The sequence below is a fragment of the Lipotes vexillifer genome, unplaced genomic scaffold (genome assembly GCF_000442215.2).
Source record: "Lipotes vexillifer unplaced genomic scaffold, Lipotes_vexillifer_v1.1 scaffold170, whole genome shotgun sequence".
NCBI classification, from domain to species: Eukaryota; Metazoa; Chordata; class Mammalia; order Artiodactyla; family Lipotidae; genus Lipotes; species Lipotes vexillifer.
This window is the reverse complement of record NW_006772326.1, coordinates 1,886,510-1,906,648: the sequence shown is the minus strand read 5'-3', so window position 1 is coordinate 1,906,648 and position 20,139 is coordinate 1,886,510. Positions and strand designations below refer to the sequence as shown.

Genomic DNA, 20,139 nt, shown 5'->3' with positions numbered 1-20,139 from the left:
CGGTACGCGGGCCTCTCACTGTTGTGGTCTTTCCCGTTGCGGAGCACAGGCTCCGGACGTGCAGGCTCAGCGGCCATGGCTCACGGGCCCAGCCGCTCCGCAGCATGTGGGATCTTCCCGGACCGGGGCACAAACCCGCGTCCCCTGCATTGGCAGGTGGACTCTCAATCACTGCACCACCAGGGAAGCCCGATTTTCTAGAAGTTTTATAGCTCTAGAAGAATTAAAATACTTCTAATGATTTTTAGCTTATATCAATATTTATGTTCCAATTGAAAACTTTAAAAATGATACTCTTAAATAGTTTTGTACACCATAAAAACAAATGTTGAATAGATAGCTGTTTTTTCCATTTCTGGGTGTTCTGCAGTATTCATTGTACAGTAAAGAATGCTTACATTTCAATTATTCTTTGGCAAATATCAGGATGGATTGATTTCTTCAGAAAATGTTGAATGGGCTTACAAAGTTTTTTGGTTAAGAACAATATTCTCAATTATTAATATTTTGTTTTTATAGACTATTTGCTACTTTGTGGATTTTGTGCCTGTCAGGAATCTTGAAGGTAAGTTGTTTTAGGATGGTAACTTGAAATATAAATAATCTCAAAAAGCTATAAGAAGCATCTTATGGTCAGACACTTGGTTATAATTATCTGGGAACATTTGTATGTAGAATGATTTTAAAATGATATTTTAAAAAATCAAAGTCTTATGCTAATATTATTGATGGAAAGGAAGATGAATGAACAAATGAGTTAAATTACATAGAAAGAGGCCCTCACTTGTAATTGCTAACCTTCAAGTGGCACATGTAATTCTGAATAAGAAATATATTTTAAATTATTTATATTTGGAATGCTATTGTTCAAAGTCAGGTGGGTAATTTAATAAAAGGAGGATATCCATTGGTTCATCCATTCACCCTTTCATACAACAGTAGTGGACCTGCCTTGCCTTTTTCTACTTTTAACATTTGTATTCAAAGTTGTACAGAATTATTAAATACATAGGTAGAATATATGACTTAAGAGCAAGCAACCTAAGTATTCTTAATGCTGTTTTTAAATATAAAATTATTATTTTAATCTCTTGCCTATAGTTATTTTTTTACAGTGAGACAGTGGAGTTGGTCTTGGCTGCTGTAGGAGCCCTTCTTTTCTGTGGATTCATCATCTATGACACACACTCCTTGATGCATAGGCTGTCACCTGAAGAGTATGTATTAGCTGCCATCAGCCTCTACTTGGATATCATCAATCTATTCTTGCACCTGTTGCGGGTTTTGGAAGCAGTTAATAAAAAGTGATTGAAAGCAGTGTATAGAAACTGATTCATTAAGTAATAAAGTTTGAGATATAACTAACTATTAAATACTTTTAAGATTTTATTTGTATGCCATGTACTATATTATAAAGTATAAATCTCCTTTTACTAGGAGATTTTAATCTTATTTAGAAAGGAAAAAGTATAAAAGATAAATTCCAGAGAATTATTCAGTATTAAAATTATATTAAAATGTTAATGACATTTCATTATAAAATGATATATTAAAAATTAAAATTCTGCTTGACAGTCAGATATTTTGACATAAAATTTAATATTATTTTTTTTTTAAGTATAGGTTTCATTTAAAAATTATAGCAGTATACCAGTGACCAATGAAACTTCGGTAAATTCCTGACTGCATTAGTTTGCTAGGGTGTCATAACAAAGTACCAAAGCACCAAAGAGTGCGTGGCTTAAACAGAAATTTATTTTATTACAGTTTTGGAGGTTAGAAGTCTGAGGTCAAGGTGTCAGCAGGGTTGGTTTCTTCTGAGGCCTCTCTCTTGGCCGTTAGATGGTCATCTCCGTCTTCACGTGGACTTCTCTCTGTACTTGTCTGTGTCCAAACTTCCTCTTCTTATAAGGACAGCAGTCATACTGGATTAGGGCCCATCCTAATGACCTCATTTTACTTTAATTACCTCTTTATAAAGATTCTATCTCCAAATACAGTCACATTCTGAGGTACTAGGAGTTAGGACTTTGCAGTGCTCCTAATGTTTGTGTCCCTCCAAATAATTTGTTGAAACCTCATGCCCACTTGTGATAGTATGAGGAGGTAGGGCTTTTGGGATGTGCTTATTAGGTCATGAGGGTGGAGTTTTCATGAATGGGATTAGTGCTCTTATAAAAGAGACCCCACAGAGATCCCTTACTCTTTCTGCCACATGAGGTGACGGCGAAAATACACAGTCTGTGAACCAGGAAGAGGGCCTTTAAACTAGACACCGAATATGCCTGCTAAACTTCCCAGCCTCTAGAACTGTGAGAAATAAATTTCTGTTGTTTATAAACCACCCAGTCTCTAGTGTTTTGTTTTGGCTGCCCGAATAGACTGAGACAGACTTCATCATATGAATTTTCAGGGGATACAACTCAGCACATAACACTAAGCATTAAACTATTAAACTGAAATAAATTAGTAGTATATAGCTTTAGCCTTTGGTGAGTTTCAGATGTAAATTTGACTCCATCACTATCAATTAATTTTTGAATACCCAGTTGCATAATGCTATACTCAAGTTTAACATAGCATCATAGGTAAGAGAATTTAAATTGGAATCCTTACTAGGCAACTTACTGGTGATGTGACCTTTGGCAAGTTACTTACTCTTCCTTACTTACGTCTTTTACCTTATCTTTATAATGGGAATAATAACACCTACTTTATTGGCTGTTATAAGGATTAAATGAGATGGATATATCATATAAACTAAGTGCTTATTAATGTCACCTGCTGTTATTAATTAATGTTATTGTTGGTCCAAAGGGAGAATGTACTGAATTGTGACTAGAGACCATAAATAAGCAAATGGAGATTTGACATTTAAAAAATATAAAACAATACCATTTTTCATCCAGTAAATTATTGTTTGGTTTGGGAAATGTAGTTTCTTTAATAAAAATCGTGTAGACATGTAATTAATTTTTTTTTAATGACAGGTAAACTTTTAAAAATTTATCTTTCTGATATGACAAATGTTGTAATTTCTAGAGTGTAAAGAGATCACAAGACCAAGAAGTTTGACAACCACTGGTGTATTTATTATGTTTTGTAAATGGACCATAGTTATTCATACATTCTTCTGTTAATGAATTTTATATGGTTCCTCCTTTTTTACTGTCACAGTCAGTACCGCCATGTGTACATCCCTGTGTGTGTCCCAGTGTGCATAGATATGAGAGTTTGCATAGGTAGGGAATATACCTAGGAGCAGAATTGCTGAATAAAAGGGCATATGCAACCTCAATTTTTTACAGCAAGTAAAGGTGAAAATACCTAGACTCCACAAATAATAAAAAAGGGGAATTAGCAGGGCTTGGACAGAGTGACAGGTAACTGTAAAATGTACCAAGTGCAGCCAGGGAGGTAGGAGGAAAATAGGGAAGAGCAGTATCTGAGAACTGTTTTTATTGAATATAATTTGGGGAAAGGAGTGCAGTGGGCCCTGTCTGCCTGCCTTCATTTCTTTTCTGCAGACCTCACACCTGGCATATCCACTTGATCCACTTCTGGGGATTAGTGGTGCCAGCAGCCAGTTGTGGGCCTTTTTGGAGCAGCTGGGAAGTTCTTTTTGCTTGTTCATCTTTAAAGCTTTGTTTTGAAGTCCCTGTCACCTAGTGCCTGGGCAGCTTGGAGTCACCATCTGAATCCCATTCGTCTTCCTAGTCCTTACTAAGTGATTATTCAGATCAGGAATTCCATGGGTGAGGCCTGACTGTAGAGGCCCCATTAGCTGGTGCCAATAGTGTAGCATGGCTTTGAGGTGGGAAACCATTCTGCTTCCTGTCAGGTATTCAGTGCGACCCACTGTGCCTCCTGTTCCACAGGCTCCTAGCTCTGTGATGGAGCTGAAGCAATGTCCAGTTTGACCCTTAAGCTTTATCCTACCATCAGGGGTTAAAGTTTCCTGAAGACAGTAGTTCAATTCCCATTATCTTTGTATACCCAGCATAGTGCCTATCACAGAATGCATACTCAAGTGTGTGAATGAGGGAATGAATTAAGGATATTTAAATATAGCAAGGCCATTTATTCTGTTAGAACTGCTTTTATATAAACTGGTGAGGAACATGTTCAAAAAGGTTTTTTTTCTCAATAATGCAATCTAGGATTTAGCCTTTTAAAGTATCAGTAATGCAGAATTATGGCGTATATTTAACACTATGACATTTTTATAATAGATAAACTTTTTTCTCTTTTTCAGTGCCAAGTATCTATTCAAAAGTCTTGGCCTGGTACGTTAAGCAAGATGCAGTCAATTTGGACTATCTGAAAGTGAGCTTTCTCTGATTTAAAATGCAATGTGAACATGTATTTTGGGGCAAAGTGGCCAGATCTAACATATAGTTAACTTTAAAATAGAAATTCACTTGCTGTATAGGCACTTCTTAATCTCTAAAGAAAGCAGGTTTTTCAAGTATGTTTTTTTTTTTTTAAATACACTGCATGTTATGAGCTTTTTCCAGCCTCTTTAAAAACACAAAAACAACTTGCTGTAGTCTGAGTTTATTAATTTCCACGTGATGCATGGTTTCTTCAAGGACACAAATTTAAAGAAAAAAGGGACCCATAAATTGTCTCAGAATGAACTCTTTTACTAGTAACCAGACAGGAGTTTACTAGGCCATGATTAAAGACAATTCATTTACTGGTTTTTGGTGTATGTTGTAAATCTCTAGAAAATACTGCTTACAAATAGTCCCGTGCATGCTTGAATTTATTATGTGAAAATGATGTAAGCGGCCATTTGTTGAGCTCTTATATCCCCTACCTAGGATTATTAGGTTGTATTAGCTTCATTCTGTAGATAAGGAATCCAGGCTCTGAGATAGTACTCATATCACTCACAAGGAAGTGTTAGAACCATAAATACCACAGACCTGTACGGTTCCAAAGCCAGTGATATTAGGAGCATATGTAAAATAATAACAAAAAGAACTGGTGGTGTTTGTGATCAGCGTGACCGTCACTGAAGCCGTGTGTCCTAGGCTAAGTATTGTGTCTGGTATACATAGTGATTAGCCGGTAAACACTGATTGAACTGAATTAGTTTGATCATTTTACCCTTTGAACTTGTCTTCGGGATGAGGGGTTTTTGTTTTTGGTAACAGCTTTGAGGTATAACGGACATACAATGAATTGCACATACTTAAAGGATACAATTTGACAAGTTTTGATATATGTGTACAACCGTGAGACGACCACCGGGGATGGGGAAATTTAAGGGCTGCAAATAAAGATCTTAATTCGGCTTCTAGAGGAACACGCGACGTGGTGAATGTGTGCGAATGGGGAGGTCGGCTCTGAGCTCCCCACCTGACGGCAGGGTCATCTGGCGGTTCTCCCTCCTTGGGTTAGTCTCGGGGCTACCCCGCTCACGCTCGGGACGCAGGCCTAGCTGGTGTACGACCCTCGACCCGGCTTCTCCGCATTTCCCTAATCCGCCTTCAGAACCTATCTGGGAGGAGCCCAGCTTCCAGGTCAGCACTCGCACACGACGCAAGAAGCGCGTCAGCCTGGGACTCCAGAGGACCCCGCCTCTCGAGGCCGTCCGGGGCGTTTTGGCGAGCAGCGAGCAGCGCGCCGCCCGGGGGGCGGGGTCAGTAGAGCGGGTTGCCGGGAAGGCGGAAGTGCGGTGGCTTCCGGTCGGCGTGAGCAGCGTTTGGTTTCTGAGTTCCTGGGTTTTCTCTGGTGAGTTCTTTTTACTAACCGGCTCTAGTGGGGCGTGGGACTTGGGACTCGATTCCATCGTCCGTGGAAAGATCTCAAGCCTCGTCCCCCTCTGGCAAGCTTGAGCCCGGGCCAGAGACGCAGGCCTCCTCTAGGACGAGGGTCTCCCGTTGTCTTGGTGCTCCTGGTGGGGCTTCCCGGTGCTCTGTGGGAAGTGGAGTCCTCCTTAGTGGTTCAGCCCCGCTGAGGGCTGTGTACCGCAGTCCTTCTCTCCCAGCCCCTTGCAGGGCTTGCGTTGTTGTACACACGGGACAGAGTGAGAGTGTGATTGCTGCCGTCCAGAAATGTTACTCCACCAGTCGTCCGTTTAACAAATGTTTGCTTAAACTTTACTGTGTGCACAGTGCTACGCACTGGGGGATCCAGTAGCGAACAAGACCTCTTTATCCCTTGCCTTCGTGGAGCCCACAGGCTACCGAGAATGACAGAAAATAAACTTAAGAATTTTAGATAGTAAGACGTATTAAACAGGAAAGAAAAGGATGAGGTGGTAGAGAATAAAAGGTGAGCTTTCAGGAGTCAGAAAAGCTGTCTCTGAGGTACTGAAGTGAAGAAGGATCAGTTACCAGACAAAGGGACGGCAAATGTAAAGATACTGAAGTCAACGTCATTTGGACATTTTTCTTTTTCTTTTTCAAAATAATGTCTTAGTGATTAACTGCCTATTGATGTGTAATTAACACAACAAACTGCACATATTTAAAGTGTGTAAGATATATCCATGTATACTCACACACATAAATCTGTCAGCACAGTCAAGATGATGTTATAAGTCATTCCCACGAGCTTCCCTCTAAACTTTTTATAATCCCTATAATCCCTTCCCAGCCCTCATCACATCCCCACACTGTCCCTCGGTTGTCATTGATTGGACTTTCTTCAGATGTAATTGGTGCTTGAGGATGGAGTGGAGCATGAGATAAGAGTTAAAGGAGGCAGGGGCCAGGTCTCAAATACCCTTGTAGATCTTGAATATATGAGTTGGAAAATCATTAATTCCAAGAAAGACAGTGTCTGCTCTTTAAGTTTTTAAAAGCTCACGTTGACTACCTTCTGGGGGATGGGCTGGGACTGAGGGGTTGAGGGAAAGCAAGAGTAGAAATAGACAAGTTTAAAATAGCTAGATTGATTTGAGGGAGTGGATAATGAGGAAAATTGGGGTGGGTGGAGTCGCCTGTAGGTTTGGGGGAAATCAGGATTCAGTTAAAAGATTTATAAAATATTTTTTGATTTTTTAAGTTGTTGCATAAATGTAAGGTGATGGCACTCTGCATTTTGGGGGAAATTAAATTTCTACATCTTGTATGGAAACTACAGGAGCTTTCAGAATTGGCTTGACTCACAGTGTGCCAGTGGCCACGGGGAGTTTGGTTTGGTGTTCTTAATTGTTATTTAGTTGCTGTATATGCCACGTTGATCCTCACATAATTTTCACATTATGCCATCATAAATCATGAACAGAGTGAAGAGTTTACTTTCCAGTTGTTCATGTTCTGCAGAGATGCCTTTTGACCTGGTTTTCCAAGGATTTGTTTTTTTGTTTGATAGTAAATAGTTGCTTTTGAAAATGTAATTTTTTAGCTTTCCAGCTAAAATATGGCTAAAAGTTTACGGAGTAAGTGGAAAAGGAAGATGCGTGCTGAAAAGAGAAAAAAGAATGCCCCAAAGGAGCTCAGCAGACTTAAAAGTATTCTTAAAGTAGATGGTGATGTTTTAATGAAAGACGTTCAAGAGATAGCAACTGTGGTGGAACCCAAACATTGTCAAGAGAAAATGCAATGTGTGGTGAAAGATGAAACAGGTGAGTTTATGTGTTTCATTTTTTAAAAAATTATATCAACTTCCTTTTGTGACTCTTTTTCCCTTTTTCACTGTCTTCCATTCTTTCTCACACTTGCTTCCCTACAAACGTCCTGCCATGCCCACATAATTCTTTGGAGGTGCTACTAGAGATTCTATGCTAAGCTATTTTAAAGCCACCTCATGTGAGTAGGTATGTTTTGGATTATTCAGAGTGAGCCTTTTGTGCTTACACAGTAGCCTAAGTGTCTCAGAAATAGACAGTACTACAGGAGTAGACAAACCTAGACACACTCTCGTTGGAAGGGTACACAGGAGTCAAGAACTAGGCAGGATAGAAGGAGGTCTTTCTTCATTTTACCCTTTGCAAGATCTAGGTTCCATTCTGAGAGTCCTCTGCCCTTATATTATTATCCTAAAGATTAGTTTCCCTGTATTTGATTTTGACAGATTCTAGGTATGTCTGTTTTAATATAGTCTAAAGTTGGAAGCTGTATATACTGTGTATAATGGTCATTATCCTCAATCCCTCTTCCCTTTATCCCCCACCTGTAAACCATTAGCACATCTTCTTGACTATCTCCAAAGTACATTAGGAATCTATCCATTTTTCTCCTACTTTCATGCTTTCACTTTAATGACAGTTATCTCTTGCCTGAACCACAGTAGTAGCCTTTTTACCTCTCTCTTCAGCTTTTGCTCATTTCTGATTCATTTTTGACATATCACCCAGTATGATCTTTTTAGGATATAAATCAATTATGTCATGCTTAAGTCACCTCATTATATTTCCATGTGCTTACCACAGCCTGCCTGGTCCTACTTAATCTTGTTCCAGTACTTCTTTTTAAAAAGGCTGTAACCACAAGCTGAAGTTTGCTTTGTCATTCTCCCCTCAACAGAACATTGAGAACTCCATGAGAGCAAGGAGCTTATTTGGACCAGTGTATCCCCAGAACCTAGAACAGCACCTAAAATAATCACTCAGTGACCAGTTATTGAAGGGCTAATGTATATCAGGCACTATTCTAGGAACTGAGGCAACAATGATGAATAACAGAAATGGCCTCCATCCTAGTGGGATTTACATCACATTGGAGGAGACAGAAAGTAAACCAGATGAATGAACTAATACAATATAATGTCAGGTAGCAGAGTCCACAGAAAACCTGTATACCCTGGTAAGTTCCCAGAGAGGGACACTGTGGACATGTCCTTCACAATAGATAAGGTTGGTGATAAATGGACCACAGCATGGCCGTGCTGAGCTTCCTGCTAAGTCTTCTGTTAGAAGAGCTGGATACCTGAGTGTGACCTGGATAAAAAAGTGTGGCAGCCCCAGGATATCCAGGTCTGTTCTGTCATGAAGCTTGCTGCTTACTGCTGTTCCTCTTCCAAGTACTCTTCATTGGAAGTGGCCAGTCATTCCTAATAGTTTATTTTCTTCTAAGGCCTGTCCATTAGAAACGTGGGTGCACTTTTTATTGACACAACAATTTTATTTAGCTCAAGAAAGCACCTAGTCTGAGGAGTGTTCTCATAACTCGCATGTTTTCAGAACCATAAACTTACCCCTAATGCGGTAATTCAAACCCATATCTCCTAAATGTTTCCTATTTAACTTTCACTGTTGCAAAGGACAATCATAACAATGTTTTTTTAAAAAAAATTTATTTCTTATTGAAGTGTAGTTGAATTACAGTGTTGTATTAATTACTGCTATGCAGCAGAGTGACTCAGTTATACATATATATATATATTCTTTTTCATATTCTTTTCCATTATTGTTTATCACAGGATACTGAATATAGTTCCCTGTGCTATACAGTAGGACCTTGTTGTTTATCCATTCTATATATACCAGTTTGCATCTGATAATCCTAAACTCTGACTCCTACCCTCTCCCACTCCCCTCCTCCCTGGCAACCACCAGTCTTTGTCCCTGATTCTGTTTCTGTTTCATAGATAGGTTCATTTGTGTCATATTTTAGATTCCACATATAAGTGATATCATATGGTATTTGTCTCTCTCTCTGACGTACTTCACTTAATATGATAATCTATAGTTGCATCCGTGTTGCCACAAATGGCATTATTTCGTTCTTTTTTTCTTTTTTATGGCTGAGTAGTATTCTATATATGTACCACATCTTCTTTATCCATTCATCTGTCGATGGACATTTACATTGTTTCCATGTCTTGGCTATTGTGAATAGTGCTGCTACAAATATAGTGGTGCATGTATCTTTTTGAGTTATAGTTTTATCTGGATATATGCCCAGGAGTGGGATTGCTGGATCAAATGGTAATTCTATTTTTAGTTTTCTGAGGAACCTCCACACTGTTTTCCACAGTGGCTGCACCAACTTACATTCCCACCAGCAGTGTAGGAGGGTTTCCTTTTCTCTATACCCTTTCTAGCATTTGTTATTTGTAGACTTTTTAATGATGGCCATTCTGACTGGTGTGAGGTGATACCTCATTGTAGTTTTGATTTGCATTTCTCTAATAATTAGCGATGTTGAGCATCTTTGCATGTGCCTATTGGCCATCTGTATTTCTTCTTTTGAGAAATGACTCTTTAGGTCTTCTGCCCATTTTTTGATTGGGTTGCATAACAATATTCTTTAGAAAGTTTCTTAGTGACTAAGTAGATGATGTCCCTAGTTCCTCACAGATACTTTTTATGTCTTTCATGGTTGTGGGAACACATGGCATCATGTGTATGATTCTACTGAATGTGCTGTAAGGAGTTTTTTGAGTGTTAGTCAAAGATCATTGCACAAATAAAGGAATTTTTTTTTTTGCTTTTGTAGTTTCATGCCACTTTTAAGTTCAGTGTCCTCATTGCATTAATTTGCTTTTTCATGGGGTTGCATTCGTGAGTATTAATAGTTTTTCCATTTTTTAATTCAGATGACATGAAAATGGAGACTGATATTAAGAGAAACAAAAAGACTCTTCTAGACCAGCATGGGCAGTACCCCGTATGGATGAACCAGAGGCAAAGAAAAAGGCTGAAAGCAAAGCGAGAGAAAAAGAAAGGAAAAAGCAAAGCAAAAGCCATCAAGGCAGCGAAGGGTTTGGCTTGGTAGACCCTTAAAAACTTGAAAAATGCGCATGGAACAGGTCTTTGATTAGAACGTATACATTGATTTCAGCTTCCACCAAATGGAAACTTTGTTTCCATCTTTTAACTTGGCCTTTTTCTTCAATTCAAGCCCAAATGTAACTCCTCAAATTTGTCTTGGTAACTTGAATAAAATATTTTCTTTGATGAATGAAAGCTACGCTGATATTTTAATTGAATGCTGTCCAATATGCAGGGATTATCAGACATCAGAATTCTCTCAAGTATTAATGTGGTTGTAATCATTCAGTCTTAGGAAAGATGAAACATAATATTATACTGACAAATTTGAGCTAACTCAGATTTAAAGTAAATTATATATCATGTGAAAATATGTCAGTGGATCGTATAAGCAGTACTTGTTTGGAGTTGTGATTTTGTATAATTCAGAATAAAAGATACTCTGTCTAGATCTTGAAGATCTGTTCTTTCATATATCCTTAAGGTTTCCTAGTAGTAGAGAAGACCAGATTCTTCAGTTAAAGTTTTTAAAAATTTAAAAATTTTAGGTGGAATATTGACATGTGAAAATTATTATGCTCCATCTTTTTAGGAGATTAGAACATCCTGGGAACTAGTTTAATGTGCTTCAGTTTTTATATTATTCTCAGAGTATGATTCTCAGAATTAGATTTTCTGGATGTGTGGTGAAAAAAATATATTACATGGTCATTAAGTTTGGGAAATGCTACATACTTGAAGATTCAAAAACAATATTAGCTTAATACAGGCATATCTCGGAGATACTGCACATTCAGTTCCAGACCACTGCAATAAAGTGGACCACATGAGTTTTTGGTTTCCTAGTGCATATAAAAATTACATTTACACTGTACTGTAGTCTGTTTTACAATAGCATTGCATGTAAAAAAACAATATACATACCTTAGTTAAAAAATAATGCTGTTGGAAAAATGGCGCTGATAGACTTATTTGACAGAATGTTGCCACAGACCTTCAACTGGTAAAAAAAAAAAAAAAAATGCAGTATGTGCAAAGTGCAATAAAACGAAGTATGCCTATATAGTCATATAGAGATCTAGCAGACTTTTCCAGTTGCTAGGGACCCAGGGAACAAGATGAGGTGTCTGACCTCACGGGTATGTACTCAGAAGAGGCTGTTAGCTTCAGAGAAAACCAAGTTAAAAATGAGACCTAGGCCTTTCTCACCTTCTGAGATGGCCCACACTCTGTGGAGTGTGTTTCTCTCTAAATAAATCCACTTCTTACCTAAAAAAAAAAAAAAATGAGACCTAGTGGAATAAGGTCACTTAGGCATCAGGTCACAAATTTTGTACTGGGCACACACTCTGGGACACAGTATAGAGATAAATAGGACAGGACCCAAATCTTTTAGGAGATTTGAAGCTGAAGTTTAATGCTAGTAAAATCTTAGGATTATTTTATATAATAGGCTTTTGTCAATCTATTCAGTGGTTAGTTCACCAAAAAGTTAGTGGATTATTTTTAAATACTTAAGGAAGCTAACAGAAGATGTGAGTTGGAAAGTTCAAAAAAGTTCACGGCCTTTTTTTGCCTTTTCGTATAATTTTGAACAGAGTTTGTGAGGAAAAGGCAAATACATAAATGTTTATTCATGAAATAAAAATTTGCTAACATTATCTAATTAAGCCATGATAATATCAGCCTAAATATACCAGCTGTTTCCTTTTTTTTTTTCCCATCATAGGAATTGTCTACATCAGTGATGTTACACACTTAGTGCTTATTTAAAATTTGGCAGCATTGTTACGTATGTTTTTTCTGGATTTTTGAGGTCAGAAGCCAGTACCAGGGATATCATGTTTTCTGAGGCTGATAACCTCCAATTTGACTCCAACGGTAGATAGTAGCTTTGAGCGTTCATCCAGGGCCTTTCAGTGATGTTAGGCTGGTCACTTAAGGTTGTCTAGTCATGAAGTTTGTACAGTCAGGATTTAACTTAAAAGTTAACAAAACCAAAGTATCACTGTCAAAAAACGTATTTGAGAAACATGTTCTCAAGTGTCCTATGTCCTCTGGCAAGTTGGCTATGAAAGAGAAATTGTCTTGCATAGCTTGTGATGGGTACCTCTACGATCACTGAGTTCCTGAATTGTGTGGCCAGCAGGATTCTTCCTACCTCAAAATTTTAGCGGGAAATTTAGACTAGTATTCCAGAATGAGTGCAACGTACGATCACTTCTTTGTTGCGTTTTTCTTGGAGGTTATAAATTGAGAAGTATAGCATAGTCCTTTAATCTCTTAAATGATTAGCTTCATAAAATTTGTCATCTCTTTATTTGACTGATGTTTTCCAGAGAATTCTGTAAAACCACCAGATGGAGCTCAAGCTAAACACCAAATCATTTTTTGGAATTATATTGAGTGGGCTGAATCACGTTAGGGATTGAACATGACATTTTATTTTTGTTTTTTAAGAAATTAAATTAAAATATCATCTAAGGATAATCAAAACTGCTTTCATTTATTGGTTGCTTTGCACATCAGGCTTTGTTCTAAATTATTTAATCCTAAACTCTTCAATCGAAGTATTAACTCATTTAATCCTCCCAACAATCCTTTGAGTTTGGTATTGATATTATCTCTATATACACCAGGGGAAACTGAGGCACACAGGCCATATAGCTGGGATTCAAAGTCAGACAGTCAAGCTCCAGAACCTATGCTCTTGCAGTGCCTCTCAAGGGTGTGCAAACTCTTGCTAAGTAAAAAAGGTAGTTTTAGGGTAGAATTCTTATTTTTGGTTCAATCTGTTCGGGGGGCTCAGGAACAGATGAAGAGCTGGTTTCAGTAGAGAAATGATTTATTGACCCCTTCTCAAATCTCTAGGCCTAAACCAGACTGGAGTTCCTTTGGTAGCATGCCCTTAGAATGGGCTGATCCCATCCTAAAGGTATAGCCCACATTCAGTGGTACCCAAACTACTAATCAGAGAAGGAATGTGAACTGCCATTGACACTCTAAAGCAGAATCTAGTGGTTTTGACTACATGTTTTTTTCTAATGTCACGTTTTAGATACATTTTCCCCCTCTAGTTCACATTCTGCCTAGAGTAAATATGCAGCAGAATATATTTGCTTATGAGGAAATCTGAATATTTTCAAAATTTGGATCAATATATCTGGGATATGGTTTTTAGGAGTTGGAGAAAAAAAAGTAACTGGCTATAAATGACTTGATTTAAATATCTGAAATGGACTGGTGTTGATGGTGAGGGTAGTGGTGTGTAGGAGTAGTGAAGTGCTAGCCACAAAATAGGATAAATAGGAGAAATCTAAAGAGACCTCACGGAATTCCCAAATTTATAAATACTACAGTTGAGATGCAGATGGTGGGCTGTTGACTAAGCTTACTAGCTAAGCAACTAACTTCTGATGCCACCTGGCAGAGTGATTCACATTTATGCTATAGTCAAAAAATACAAAACACCATTGCAGCAGGCACGTGCCAGTTTAACAAGGAAATGTTGAGGGGGAATAGGGAACTGTTAAATACTCATGCCGGTTAAGGCCACTCTGTTGTTCCCAGGACCCCGTCAGGCAGCAGGAGGGCCAGGGTGAGGTTTGTGCCTGCTTACAAAAACCCTTAAACTTTACACAGTTGAATGCCAAGAGTCTTTCGCACCTATTTTAGAATAGGAGAAGCATAGGATGCGGTGTCAAATAGGACTCATTTGCTAGAATACTAGTAATAACAGCCAACATTTAGAGAATGCTTACTGTGTTAAGTGCTTTACCTGTATTATTTCATTTTATCCCTAAAACAATACTGTGGTGTCAGTACTCTTATTATCTCTATTTGCAGAGGAGGAAACAGCTTTGAAGAGGTAAGTAAAGTTGCCTAAAGCTATGCAATTATTAAGTAGTGGGCAAGGCTGTCCCATAGTGTAGAATGAATGTCTCTGATGGGAAGCTTCAGAGACAGGTTTTGATTGAATCTAAGGAAGAACCTTCTAACTAAGATGTTTGTTGGGAGGTGGAACAAGCAGCTTGGGAGGACTATGCTGTCAAGCTAAGACTGGCCAGCCACTTGTTTGGAATGTGGCAGAATGGACTCAAATATTGTACTTGGAATTTCAGTAGAAAGCTGGTGAAGTACTTGCCAGCTTAGAAGTGCCTTGCAGGAAGTTGTCACTTTGAAATGTGTTGTGCTTACTTTGCCCTTAGATAGTTTTTTGGCACCCCATGATTGCAGACCTAAGTATCTTTTTGGTGGAAGTAACAAAATCTGCAATCTTAAATTTGTTAATGTCGTTAAGTCTGGTATTCATTCCACGAAGTTCCACTTTAAAGTATGGAAAAACGTTATGAACATCTGCTTTAAACAATGAATGGGGTGAAATCCTTTGCGTTTTATTTAAAAATGGCATAGTTTTATAATACATTAAGTTTATAATATGCAGAGTGTGTTTAATTTCCTAAAGCGATGACTTGTCTTGGCATTATGCTGTCTTACGAAACACTTTCTCATTCTCACATTGTCTTTATAGTTTTCAATATCAGCAAAGCCTTTAAATAGTCTTAGTTGGGTGTTGTGTATCACTGTACAGTAACTGCTAGTACATATGGTATTTCTGATCCGTGTAATAAAGTACATTTGTCATGTATCTTGTGATCTACATACCTTTCAGCTGTTACTTCATAAATCTGTTCCATCAGAGAACTGCTTTGTACAGCAGTGGTTCAAGCTGCTTCTAATAAACTAATATTTTGTGTCTTTTATATGTAATCAACGGGGAGTATTATAGACTTGTGCCTCTGTGGAGAAACATTCCACTAAACTTCTTTACTCTTGACAATAATGGGGGAAAAAAATAGCTTGGGAAGATCACAGATGTTCAAGAAAATATGTTGTTTGCTCCTAAAAGTCAACTGAAGATCTTTTGTATTGCTCCAGGTTTTTTGTTTGTTTGTTTGTTTGTTTGTTTGTTTTTTTAATGCTTTAGAGAAGAAACAGTTTGAGATATGTGATGGGGGCACGGGGAGATAGGATTACAAATTTCAGTGGAGACCCACATTGGGTGCTGTTTTTCAAAATTCTAAAAAGCTTCATCTTGCTCACACAAAGGGGTGATATTCTGAGCAGAGTGGTAGGTAGTTGGCCAAAGATTGGTCATTCCTATGTGCTTTCCTATTCAGACATAAGCATTCTGCTCTAGGTTTAGTCTTTGTTCTGTCCCAAACTTCAAACTAATATTGTCTTCACAAAAGCATAGGTATTTACTAATGCAGGCAGTCCCTTGAGTAATTGGATAGGGGCTATTGACTTTCTCCAGCTGTAGAAATTTGCTCAATGGGTAAACTCTCCACAGACTAGGCAATGGGTTATTGATAACTGTATAGTCAAATATTCATGGAAAATGCTTAAGGAAGCTGTAGGCCATGGGCGAAATTGGTATGGTTGTCCTTTATAAGCCTGTGAATCTTTAAGAAGAGTTGCCATAAAGAGAATGGGAATCGGCTGTTGCGAATCTCCACTGACGAAATGGGTTTTAACTGTAGCAGAAGGGATTTGAGTTAAATGTAAAGAACTTCCTGAATGTGAGTGTTATTTGAAGCCAGGTGTGGGTTGAGAAGAGGCTGTTGAATTGTCTCTGGAAGAGAGACAGCGTGCTAGAGAAAGAAATGGAAGGGGGCGGAGAGAGTGGGAGACCCCCACTTGAGATGATTTAAATGTAATTCTGCCCAATGGTTATGAGTTCTTTATTCTCTTTTCTCACACTCACATCTGAGATTTTGAGGTTTAAAAGGTCAGACCTAAAGAGTATACTTTAGTCATTAGAACTAAAGTGCCAGAGGACCCCTAGGTCTGGAGGTTCTTTTGGTGTAATTCTTAATTGAAATGAAATACTAAGTTGTGACCAGTGGATGAGAAAATTGACTCAGGGTTGATTTTCCACCCTTGTCATTAAAGACCAGTGTACACACTGAGCTCACAGTGCTAGAGAGGAATTTGACATTGAGCAATTTCTGGAAAGGCAAGTGGTTGGTAGGCTGTGACCACTTAGGCTTGGGATGGGTTAGAGGGCTGGGGGAAGGGTACAGCTGCCACGTTGCTGCTTGGGCATGTGCCTTCTAAATATTTTTTCCAGGAATACTCCAGCAGGACCAGAGGGTTGCAGATCAAACTTGGCACTTTAAATTCCAGAGAGCAGAGACTGAGAGGACAGGGTAAGTTTACCCTTTCCTTTTTTTTTTTCCTGGCTGTCACCACCCTGTCCTGTCCCCATTTGGTACTGTTTTGCACCTCCCTCTTCTTTGCTTTCCTTCAGTCTGTTTTTCTTGCATATAACTGAAAGAAAAAAAATTTTTTTTAATAAAAACTTAAAGCTGCGAGTCAAACATTATTTACTTCTTAGGGAAAAAAAAAGAATCCCACCAAGTTTAGATGTAAGTGCTTTTGTTTATAAATGACCCCTGGCATTTTTCTTTGTGGTCCAGTGACAATAGCTCAAATAGATTTCCCACTTCTGTGCCTTTTTTCCTCATCAGTTTGTCTTTCTCTCTTCCTCTGCATTTTCCTCTTTTTTTTTTTTTTTTTTTTTTTTTTTTACTTATTTTATTTATTTATTTTTGGCTGTATTGGGTCTTCATTGCTGCGCGCGGGCTTTCTCTAGTTGCTGTGAGCGGGAGCTACTCTCCGTTGCGGTGCACGGGCTTCTCACTGCACAGGCTTCTCTAGTTGCGGAGCACGGGCTCTGGAGCGCAGGCTCAGTAGTTGTGGCGCATGGGCTTAGTTGCTCTGCGGCATGTGGGATCTTCCTGGACCAGGGCTTGAACCTCTGTCCCCTGCATTGGCGGGTGGATTCTTAACCACTGCACCACCGAGGAAGTCCCTCTTGTTGTTCTTAATAGTTTTACCACCTATGCATGAATCCCTAAATACCAAACCTTTGTTTTGTCTATTTTTATTTTTTTTATTATTAAATTTTTTTTTTTTAAATTTATTTTTGGCTGTGTTGGGTCTTTGTTGCTGCTCATGGGCTTCCTCTAGTTGCGGTGAGCAGGGGCTACTCTTCGTCTCAGTGTGTGGGCTTCTCATTGCGGCGGCTTCTCTTGTTGCGGAGCACAGGCTCTAGGCCTGCGGGCTTCAGTAGTTGTGGCTCACGGGCTCAGTAGTTGTGGTTTGCAGGCTCTAGAGTGCAGGCTCAGTAGCTGTGGCGCACGGGCTTAATTGCTCCGAGGCATGTGGGATCTTCCCAGACCAGGGACGGAACCTGTGACCCATGCATTGGCAGGCAGATTATTAACCACTTCACCACCAGGGAAGTCCTGCATTTTCCTCTTTTAAAAAAAAATTTTCTGCACTGGCCTCTTTTTCTGTGTGGATATTACTTCAATTTCCTCCTTAGGCTCAAATCACTACCCTTCTTGCATTCTCTCTCTCCCCTCTCATCTCAGTTTTTCCACTTATTATGTTTTTCTTCCTCTTCCTTTTCACCTTCATCTTCTAAGTGGATGCATAAATAGAAGATATGCTTTACAACAGGGGCAGGCCAATTGGCTGGTCATCTGTTTTTGCAAATAAAGTTTTATTGGAAAGTAGCCAGGCCCACTCATTCATGTATTTTCTATGACTGCTTTTGTGCAACAGAGGCAGAGTTGAATACTTATGAATGAGACCCTCCTCTGGCCTGAAAATCCCAAAATATTTACTATCTAGCCTTTTTTTTTTTTTTGGCCTTTTAAGAAAAAGTTTGCTGAATCCTGCTTTAAAATATTTTCTGTATTTATTAATGAAGGCTTTTTGTTCTTTATCTGGAAATTCAGGTGAGTTGGATCTGTTTTATGTCTCCCTACTTAGTGAAATTGAGTTGCATTTTATATTTGCAAATTTCCCCCAAATTTCTCACTCAAAGGCAGTGGTATCCAAAAGAAAAAAGACAAGCTTACCGTCCTGACTATCAAAGCTAAGCGGGTAACAGTGGTCGTTTGTGGTGTGTGTGTCTGTGTGTTTAGATGTCTTCCCCACCTTCCACCTCCGACTGGGCTCTTTTTAGTCTTTGGGGGGGAAAAAAAGAGAATTCCATTGTAAAGCTCTTCAAAACTCTCACAGCCAACTTTTCCTTTAAGTCTATGAACCATTTTTGGAAATGTTAAATACTGGAGAAAGGACTCAATTTAATATGGCACCTAGAATACTGACATATAAAAGCATTTCAATGTAGTTTTATTTGGTGGGTGGTCTATCTGAAGATGGTTCACACAAATACCCTTACAGATTGGTTTCATTAACATGAAATTAATATGAACTAAAATAGTCATAAGACTTAAGGCTGAAAAATGTTTTAGAGATGACCTTAACCCTGCGCTTTTCAACAGATGAGGAAACTGTTGAGGTCCCAACTTTGCCGAGATATTAGGAGTTCATGACCCTGTTCAGAGCCCAGGTCTCTTTACTCTCAGACCAATCTTCTTCTAAACCATAAGGCAGTGACAACTGGCCACGCAAATGTAACGTTCTGACTAATGTCAAGATTAATTCTATTCTTTTCCTTTCTATAAAAAGAGGGGCTGCTAAATGAAACGATGGTATATGATTAGTCTTTTCTGCAGCTCTATTCCTGCTGTATGATTAGTCTTTTCTGCAGCTCTATGCCTGCTGTGGTTAATAACCAAACCTTTCCCATTGGTGGCTGTGCCTCTTTACCTCACAGGCAGTATAATATCTTTTAGTTAAAATGAAACAACACAGTAACAAGCTTCTCCTCTTGCCCTGTGCCCTCATAAAAGGCTAGATTTTTGTTTGTTTGTTTCTACTCTCTTTTAGTTCACCCTATGTAGTTATCGATTTCTTTTTATATTTTATTTTATTTTCTCATAAAAGTAATACGTGTATGTTGTAGAAAATTAGAAAACCCAGGAAAGTCTAAATGAAATACAATCATTCATAATCCAACCACCCAGAGAATATGTATATGTGTCTATATTTTCATAACTGTCTCAACACTGTACAGTTTTATATTCTGTTTTCTTTACATCATGAGGATCTTCCCCATGCCACTGAAAATCTTTTGAAACATTCCGTCATATTCTGTCTCATGGGTAAACTACATTTTCTTGTTTGCCTGTGTTTGGACATTTAAATTTTTTACAAAATATTTTTGTGTGTGTGATTAAAATACTTCCCTGTAATATTAATGGCCTTACTAATCCTTATCTGATATATTCTTGTAGAAGAGTTTTAGAGGAGAATGAACTTTTCTTAAGAAGACTCCTGATCCATATTGCCAACTCACTTTCCTGAAAGGCTGAAACAATTAATAATCCTTCCCTGCAGCATGTGACTGCCTGTCTGGGGCACACTGGAGGGGCTGTAAATTAAGCTTTTAAAACATTCCTTTCAATATGTCACTCTCCAGCTAGGAAACTTCCCATGGCTGCAAGATCAGATCTAAGCTTCTTAGTGTGTACGCTCTTCCATTT

General features: G+C 38.5%; 2 protein-coding genes across 3 annotated transcripts in view; both read left to right on the top strand.

Moving 5' to 3' along the window:
* TMBIM4 (transmembrane BAX inhibitor motif containing 4) overlaps positions 1-2,867 on the top strand; it is a 20,182-nt gene extending 17,315 nt beyond the window's left edge. Inside the window, exons 6-7 of one of the 2 annotated variants that reach the window (XM_007447388.1) lie at positions 520-565; positions 1,102-2,867. In XM_007447388.1, coding sequence (XP_007447450.1) covers positions 520-565; positions 1,102-1,308 — 253 coding nt within the window. In that variant the 3' untranslated portion in view covers positions 1,309-2,867. The remainder of the gene's footprint in view (positions 1-519; positions 566-1,101) is intronic. The other variant, XM_007447389.1, reaches the window with a different exon arrangement.
* Positions 2,868-7,377: 4,510 nt separating this feature from the next.
* Positions 7,378-11,125, top strand: LLPH (LLP homolog, long-term synaptic facilitation factor). Its single transcript, XM_007447387.1, has 2 exons — positions 7,378-7,582; positions 10,498-11,125. The coding sequence occupies exons 1-2, from the start codon at positions 7,378-7,380 to the stop codon at positions 10,674-10,676; spliced, it is 384 nt and encodes a 127-aa protein (XP_007447449.1). The 3' UTR covers positions 10,677-11,125.
* The last annotated feature ends 9,014 nt before the right edge of the window (positions 11,126-20,139 follow it).

Bases quoted from the DNA above. Each gene is read 5' to 3' on its own strand.
- LLPH (XM_007447387.1), top strand. From the start codon at position 7,378: ATGGCTAAAAGTTTACGGAGTAAGTGGAAAAGGAAGATGCGTGCTGAA. The intron at 7,583-10,497 runs GTGAGTTTATGT...TTTTTAATTCAG, and splicing joins TGTGGTGAAAGATGAAACAG to ATGACATGAAAATGGAGACT.